This window comes from Prunus avium, chromosome 8 (genome assembly GCF_965620075.1).
Source record: "Prunus avium chromosome 8, drPruAviu1.hap1.1, whole genome shotgun sequence".
NCBI classification, from domain to species: domain Eukaryota; kingdom Viridiplantae; phylum Streptophyta; class Magnoliopsida; order Rosales; family Rosaceae; genus Prunus; species Prunus avium.
Window position 1 is genome coordinate 39,240,787 of NC_142291.1, and position 8,663 is coordinate 39,249,449.

The 8,663-nt window shown below is 39.4% G+C and overlaps 2 protein-coding genes across 2 annotated transcripts; both read left to right on the forward strand.

The window, feature by feature from the left end:
• Nucleotides 1-718: 718 nt before the first annotated feature.
• On the forward strand, nucleotides 719-3,161 carry LOC110761852 (histidine-containing phosphotransfer protein 1-like). The gene is made up of 6 exons (XM_021964434.2): nucleotides 719-897; nucleotides 1,286-1,416; nucleotides 1,548-1,616; nucleotides 1,934-2,005; nucleotides 2,541-2,613; nucleotides 2,873-3,161. The coding sequence occupies exons 1-6, from the start codon at nucleotides 835-837 to the stop codon at nucleotides 2,921-2,923; spliced, it is 459 nt and encodes a 152-aa protein (XP_021820126.1). The 5' UTR covers nucleotides 719-834; the 3' UTR covers nucleotides 2,924-3,161.
• A 2,194-nt stretch (nucleotides 3,162-5,355) lies between these two features.
• LOC110761850 (uncharacterized) lies at nucleotides 5,356-7,257 on the forward strand. Its single transcript, XM_021964433.2, has one exon. It carries the CDS (start codon nucleotides 5,807-5,809, stop codon nucleotides 7,013-7,015), a length of 1,209 nt encoding a protein of 402 aa, XP_021820125.1. The 5' UTR covers nucleotides 5,356-5,806; the 3' UTR covers nucleotides 7,016-7,257.
• The last annotated feature ends 1,406 nt before the right edge of the window (nucleotides 7,258-8,663 follow it).

The following is an 8,663-nucleotide window of genomic DNA, read 5'->3' on the forward strand; positions in this document are numbered from 1 at the left end:
TAGAGGCTTTCCTAAAGTTTCGTGATGTGGCCGTGGGCTTGACTTGTGTCCTTTCATGCGAAGTTAATAAAAATGGGTGGTCTCTGTAGACTTGGCATAAAACCATATTTAGCAAAAAATAACCATATCATTATTGCTTAGGTGGATATGGATCCTCCTCTCCATCTCCATGCGTATTGCGCCGCCCCACCAACATATAGAATGGTCTTGATTGGTTCAGTCCGTAATTGTTTGCAAGCCTAAGACAATGACATGGTTTTCAATTTCAAGCAAACATAAATACAAAAGCAGTCAAGGACACCTCATACCACTTGCGTGGTGCCAATGCACCCTCTTTTATTTTAGTTTAGTTTAGTTTATGCACGCGATATTTTATTATAAATTAATCTAATTTACGAATAGAGAAACTCAACTTTAGATTCAATGGGATAATTCGTTGTCCTGATCAACTAACCTAACGTCGTTCATAATGTACCCTCTTTTATATGTTGGGAGTAGAAACACAACCCAAAAAATATATAATTTATATCGAATAAACTAATAGGCGAGGTGATTAGTTGTCCCTTTTTATTTGGTAATTAACTAAGACATTTTGTATTATTTGGAAATTAATTAAGATAGAGCTGTTTCCGGTGATATTGACCAAAATCTTCTCTGGCAGTGGCAGGTCAGTTAAGCGTTTTCAAGATTTCACACGTTTGTAACTCTTTTCTTGTACAACCTTATAAGTTAAGTCGAGGGTCAAAGCCGTTTGTGATATGCCAATTTCCACACTATCGTTTTTGAGTCATCTGTGGCTGTAACTTGTAGCAGCAACTGAGCAAGAAAGCAACCATGGATGCTGTGACTCAGTGGCAGAAACAGTGGTTCGACTACACTCAGTCTCTGCGCCGAGAGGTTTCTGCTTTCTTTTTCTTTTTTCCTTTCCCTTTTCTACTTTAAAGTTTCGTTAATATGATGATGATTGGTATTTCAACTGGGTTTTCTCTGTCGACCTCTGTCTGTTTATAGGGATAAAGATTTCTGGGTTTCGTTTATTTCGGCAAAAGAAACTTCATTGTTTGGAGTATAAGATTAGTTCATGTGTAAAGTTAGGAACTTTCATATTGTTTGACGCGTTTATTGTTTCGGATTAAAAGGATAAGTTGCTTATAGGAACAAATGGATCTTTCTTCAGAACAAACTGTTATTTTGTTCAAAACTGGATTTGTTTTCTCCTTTTTGTTTTTGAATTTTGGGTCGTTGAAGGAATTTTGATGATTGGATGTGTTTTGGTGGTGAAAAGGGATTCTTGGACGATCAGTTTGCACAGCTGAAGAAGCTCCAGGATGAAAGCAGCCCAGATTTTGTGGTTGAGGTTGTTTCTCTTTTCTTTCAAGATTCTGAGAAGCTTCTCAACAATATGGGCAGGGCTCTGTGAGTTTTTTTGTCTTAACCTTCAAGTGTTATTCTGGTTTGCTTCACTTTGGAGATTTTCTATTCTTATTTTTTGGCTGTAGTGGTAGCTAGGTGAAACAATTTTAATTGGGTTTTCTATGTTTTTGTAGAGAACAGAATGTTGTGAATTTCAAACAGGTGGATGCCTACGTCCATCAATTCAAGGGTAGCAGCGCCTGGTATTTCCAAGCTCTATTACTTCTTATTTTATTCTCTGTTTTCTTTCAATTCATATGCCTGGCTTGCTGCAAGGTGCAAATGATAGTGCATTGGAGTCTTTTCTATCCCTAGTAGAGTCGCCACTGTGGGCACCCACACTTTCATCAGTGATGTGGAGAGATGAACTTATATGGAGCATAAAAAAAACACTAAAAACTGGTCTGCTTGTTATTTGAAATTTGGATTACCTAGCTCGGGAGTTGTACATTAATTTTTTTGTCCATTTTTTTCTTCTTTTTGAAGTGATTAATTGATCATAGAATTCGGTGGTTTACAGGATAGGTGCATTAAGACTTAAAAATGTATGCATCAACTTCAGAAATTCTTGTGAGGCCCAGAACCTTGAAGGGTAAGTAGTTTTGCTTCATGCTGATATTTTCACTTTTTTCTGTTTCATTGTGAGCCTGAAAATTTAGTCACTTAATACTTAAAGAAGTGGCGCCATCAGTTTAGGGTATTGACACAAATTTTTGCCACACATGCCTCGATGCATTTATTCAAGTTTGAAGAGTTTTTATCTTTTCATGAATATCAATATCTCCAACTGTTGGCTAAACCAAGATCGATTGGTTTATGATTTATATTATTTTTCAGAAGTACCATCAAATTGGAAATTAGTCAATGGGTGCTCTGCCTTTGATTAACGATGCAATTAAAAAATTAGGACTAGAACTTCCGAAGTCTTTGTTATTCAATTGAAGGAAAATTGATAATCTAACTACACTAACGTTGCAATTTTGCTGAATCCACTGTGATTTAAGTGAAGTTGGTATCGTGTGTATGACTTGTATTTCTTTTGTGCTTTTACTTGACCCTAACGATGAAGAAAGGGGTTGTGGCATGGCAGTTGCACCTAAATGTGATTCAAATAATGTTTTATGCAGGTGTTTGAGATGTTTGCAACAAGTGCAACAAGAAAGCTCTGCATTGAAGAGCAAGCTTGAATACTTATTTAGGGTAAGTATATGAAAATTCTATCTGTGATAGCTGGTATTTGCCAAGATGTTCTTGATTATCCAAAGGGAAATCTTGGCATAGTCATGCTTCTGAGCTAGGGGAGATAACTTATGTATCTTACCTTGACATATTCATCCCTTGGGATTCTCCAAAGAATCATTGCATTGCTGCCTTTGAACAATCTCAATATGGATATTACATTAGCTTCTCTGCCTATCTCTCAATCATCCATTGACGTTGCCCCCTTTGGTTACTGTAGTTGGAGCAACAGATCGTGGCTGCCGGCGGGTCAATTCCTATTATGGAATAAATTCTTTGAAAGAATCCCCTGCTAGGAAAAACGTCGAGAAATATGGGATGTCGCATAATTTACTGGAGTTCTTTTAGTTTTAAGATTGAATTTACTTTGACTTAGTGAAAAGTTTCCTACATCCCCCCTAGCGTTTTGGTAACAATGTAGCTTAAGAACTTGCTTAGAGTATGTAAGGCTCTGTTTTGAAACTCTAAACATCATTTGATCATCATTCTTACAGAGGAAGTTGTTATTATCGAACTTGAGTCATGGCCAAAGCCCATATGATCCAATTTGGTGAAATGATCTCCTGCAGCCCAACATATCAGCATCTTGGATCGAAATATATTTTTTTTCTTATCAATTTTTTTATGGGGGACCCTGTTGTTTCATGAGATTAAGACCTGCACAAACTTCTTGGTCACATATAAAGGTAAAAGATAAGCCAAGACGTTTTTCTACAAATAATACCTACAGGCCACCAGTTTTAGAGCATCTTTTGCCATCGTTGATGTATTTGTAGCTTGTATGAACAGAGACAAATAAACCATAAATGCTTAAAAATCTTGAGAGAGGACAAAAACCTACTATCATGTATGCATCAGAGTTTGCTATCTTGCCACACGCACACACACGCATCTCAGTTTCTAGTAGTACTTGAAGCAAGAAAGAAGGGAAGGAAGCTCATTTTGTGTGGAAGGTGGTGTAGGTGGAAGAAGGGGACAGCACAAATAAGTTTCATAAATGCGGATGCTGCTAATGTAAGGTTAAAGAGTGCAAAGCCCAACAGTCTCTGGCATGGCATGGAACCATTAGCCTAAACCAAAACCATGAGTGGGAATGTGGGGATGTTTTAGTTGTTGGGGTGGGTGTGATCTGCTCACAACCCAACCAAATATTACCATTGTTTTGTGGGGCTTCATTGCATATGGGGGTTTGCTAGCTTGCTGCTCATTTTTATGAGAGTGAAACGGGGTAGCACTATTTTATCATCTTAAGCCGATTACTGCATGTTATGCATGATAATTTTGTCACGTAGCAGTCTATTCTTAGTTGGGGATAGCAAACAGTGTTATTTCCGTTTCATACAAGTTTTTTTTGTGTTTTTACCCACCTGCCAAAGTGTGCCAATTCATGCTTGCGTACCAATAAATACATATATATTTTGGTGTGGTTTGTAATAGTTTAAAGCAAATCAAAGGTTCTAATACTTGTTTGACAGCCTTTGATGTGGAATTGTAGTGTGGTTTTCTTGGTAACTTTTTGACTTGAGCCAGGGAGGCAGTTGTGATATCAAGAAAGGGCTAAGGAGGAGTGAACATCAAGTTATGTGAGATTTGTGAAGTTAACCAACTTCTTTTTGGTTGCAACTTTTACCAACTTCTTTGACTCCTCCCATTGATGCTGGTTTGGTTTGTTTTGTTTCTTGGGGCTCACCGTTCTTTGGGTCCAAGCCAGCTCAAGGAAAAAGGAGAGCAAGTTTCGAGTAGTAAATGCCAACTGAAAATACAAAATAAGCAGTCAGAATGGCCATTGGGAATTTTAATTTTGTACCTTTCCTTGTGATATTGATTGAGAGGTGCATGGAAACTTCATAAAAGATTTTGGTACAATCGTAATTAAAAACAGTGGGTGTAGATCAAGTCATGAAAGCTGTGGTGAATAAATTTGTTTGAGAATTGAGGCTTTTGAAGAAGTTTGGCAGGCTACATAATTACAAAAATACCACAAAATTCATAGAAAGCAAAAGTGACCCATACAATCATGTACTTGCGCATCTATAGAGACCATAATGAACTGTTATTGCAGTGGGACTTCTGTGAGCTTTTTATCTACTCCAAAATCCAAAATCAAATCTCACTTACTATTACTAAAGTTTTTCTTTCCCAAAACATTTCCTCAGTGATAAAGGTATCAAAGTCATTATCTATTTATGAGTAATTTTCTGGTAGCTTAACTATGAAATAAAACTTTTGATAATACAAGCGTATTAGATGAGGAATAATTCAAACACGAAACTTCTAATCTACAAATGAATATTTTTAATCAGTTGAGCTATAAGTTTTTAAAAATGGTGAACGTATTCTAAATATACCATTCTAATTTATAATCTAATAACAGAAGATTTGAAATAAAAAAAACACGAGGACAACTTGTTTCTTATTTTTGTGGTAATAGCGAGCAAAAGTAAATTACGAGTAGGAATCCGAGCCCTAAAAACGACAAGTAGTATTAGGCTGGCAAATAGTTTCCACATCAGATCACAGTTTCACTAGGTTCTCTACCTTCCCACGTGCTATTGATGTCGTTGCGGCAAGGTCACGTGATCCCCGCATTCCATAGGTTGCCAAGCTGGTACCCGAACCTGAGGTTCCGCCTAAGCACGTAGGCTCGGACAACCGTTTGATCCGGATCCCAAGCCCCAATAAAGAAAACAAAAACAGTAAAATATTAATAATAACAAAAATAAAAAATAAAAAATGAAGAGCCTTGCAGTGCTCTGTAGTAACTAGTTGCAGAGTGAGTGATTGCGTCTTCTCTGTGAAGCCAACACCCAAAAATATTCAGAGAAAAAGAAAAGCTTTGAGAGAGCTCAGATTGTAATAGAATACAATACAAGATTCAATAATTGCCTTCTTCTCCAAGCCAAAGCCAAAGCCAAAGCCAAAGCCATCATTTTTGCTATTTGGATGCTGAACCTCATACTGGTCATCATCACCATCTCCATACTTTTTCCATTAAAGCTTTCACGCTATTTCCCACGAGAAATCTGTAGCTTCCTCTCACGGAAAAGTGTTTTCTCCAACCTCTTCTTCCCTAAAAGCTCAACCTTTCTCTCTGCTATAAAACCCACAACACAAAGCCCTCTTCTTTCACTCAACCCAGTTGACTTGACCTCTAATGGCGGACAGTCAGAGGGTTAAGAGCTTTGTGTGCATTGCGTTGTTCTCTATCTGTTTGCTTCAGTGTAATCCCATCGCCTTCGCCATTCTCGACCCGGTTGATTTCTTGGCTCTGCAATCCATTCGCAAATCTCTCGATGACATGCCTGGCTCCAACTACTTCGCCTCCTGGGACTTCACTTCCGACCCCTGCAACTTCGCCGGCGTGTACTGCGATTCCGATAAGGTGATAGCTCTCAACCTCGGCGACCCCAGAGCCGGAGCTCCGGGACTAACGGGTCGGATCGACCCTGCCGTCGGCAAGCTCTCTGCACTGGCCGAGCTCTCAGTGGTTCCGGGTCGGATCTTCGGCGCTCTGCCGCAATCCATTTCGCAGTTGAAGAGCCTCCGGTTCCTCGCCGTCAGCCGCAACTTCATCTCCGGTCAGATTCCCGCGAGTCTCGGTGAGCTACGCAACCTGAGAACACTCGACCTCAGCTACAACCTGTTCGCCGGAGCAATTCCTACAGCTATCGGAACCTTACCGGAGCTCTCCAACGTCATTCTCTGCCACAACCGCCTCTCCGGTTCGGTCCCTCCGTTTGCCTCCCAAACCTTAACCCGGCTCGACTTGAAGCACAACGATCTCTCCGGTTCGCTCGCTCCCAACTCTCTCCCTCCTTCTCTCCAATACCTGTCTCTCTCCTGGAACCGGCTAACCGGTCCGGTCGACGGCCTCCTGAACCGGCTAGGCCAGCTCAACTACCTCGACCTCAGTATGAACCAGTTAACGGGTACGATTCCGGGTCGGGTCTTCACATACCCAATCACCAATCTCCAGCTGCAGAGAAACATGTTTTCGGGTCGGGTCCAACCGGATGGTCAGGTTTCAATATCGACCATTGACCTCAGCTACAATCGGTTATCGGGTGAAATCTCACCGTTGTTCTCGACCGTACAGAGTCTGTACCTGAATAACAATCGGTTCACGGGTCAGGTTCCGGGTAGTTTCGTGGATCGATTACTGGCTGCGAATATACAGATACTGTATCTGCAGCACAATTTTCTTACTGGGATTCAGATTAATCCGACGGCTGAGATTCCCGTGAGCAGCTCGCTGTGTCTGCAGTATAATTGCATGGTCCCGCCCCTACAGACGCCGTGCCCATTGAAGGCTGGGAAGCAGAAGACTAGGCCGACTGCGCAGTGCAACGAGTGGAGGGGGTAAAGTGGGAAATTCGGATGGGCGTTAATATTTTTGTTTTTATTAAAATTTAATATATTCTATATTTTGTGGGCGGGAGGGTGGGTTCCTTTAGATTCATTTATTTATTTTTGGGGAAAATAGTAGAAAATGATGGATGAATAAGAATTAAAAGAAGATTTGTGGATACTCAGAAATTAATAGTGTAACTATGTAGGGGAAATTAATGCTCTACTCTATTATTAAATATGAAGAATTTTTTGCAAGACTCTTTGAATGTATTTGTGGTATATTAGTCTTTTATTCTCATGGTTTTCGTTCTACTTCTTATACAAATGATTAATCTAATCTACGGGGAGGGAGATTCGAACTTGGATGTAACTGGGTTTTGTTTGTTTTACTTGGTGTTAGGCATTATTGTCTTTAGAATTCAAGAATTGATGAGAATAAAAATAAAAATAAATTGATTTGGGGGATGAAAAGAGGAGTGAATCCAATCCAACCCTCATGTATATGTCTATCAACCATGGGCATTGAGGGTTATCTTTTTTTAAGAAGTTGTCAAGTTTGAAGCTAAAACAAGTTTTTCTGCCAAAAAAACAGCAGAATTTCATCTGAGTTATTCTGAGTCGTGATGTGTCTCATTCAAGAAGAGCATGCACATCATTTTCTTGATTTGCTTTTCGTTATTTTTGAAAGAAAGAAGAAGAAGGACCGCAAGTGCCAATGCAGGTAGCTCTGCTTTTCGGCTTTTGCTATGCACGGGCTTCTTCTCCCCAAAATTAGCCATCATTGGAGCCAGTTACAAGGCTAGTTGAGTGAAATGTGAAGCAACATTATTCAATATCATAACTTGCATATATGCGATTAGATAACATAAAATATAACTCAAAGTTGGGTTTCTTTTTAACTTTTTGGGTGGTGGGTGGCTGGTTGGCTGGCTGGCTGGCTGGTGCAAAAACTTAACCAAACCATCAACTGAATATGTTCCGTTTGTTTGTTTCTTTTGTAATGTGCAAACTGCAAAGTCATGGAAGAAGAGGACATGTGAAGGTAGCTGGGATTAGGTGGGGGTTAGATCAACACAAAGTTGAGATGAGATGAGAGCACATGAACAAAGCTAGGAGTCTGCACAAGTGTCAATCTATGACACACTTTAACAAACAAAAAAGAAAAAGAAACTGAAGCAGTTGACTCATTTGTTGTCTCTTCTCCTTGTTTGGCTTCTGCCAAAAGGTTTGAAAGGCATTTCCCTTGAATTTAATAATAATATTATTATTATTATGAGCTCTTTTGGCACAACAAGTCAAACCCAAATTTTTAAGTCCCTACCCTAATGCAGGGCAGGGATATATATTCTCTGTGTCTATCTACTGTCTGGGTTTAGAAAATTACTGGAACATGAAATTTGTGTTGTGAGAAAGAAAATAAAAAAACATGCTTTTGGTTTGGTAATTGGATTCTGTGAAGCTTGGGCAGGAAGGCAATCTCTGTTAATCTTGTATAACAAGAATCTGCTGCCTACCTACCAATGATCTTCTGTTAAGCTTGTATAACAAGACATCTCTTCCCTTTTTTTCTTTTGGGAGGGGCCATGCCTTTTAACATTTGTTCATAATTGTAATGGTTCTGCATCATTAATTAATTAATTAATTGTCTTTCCCAAGTAGGC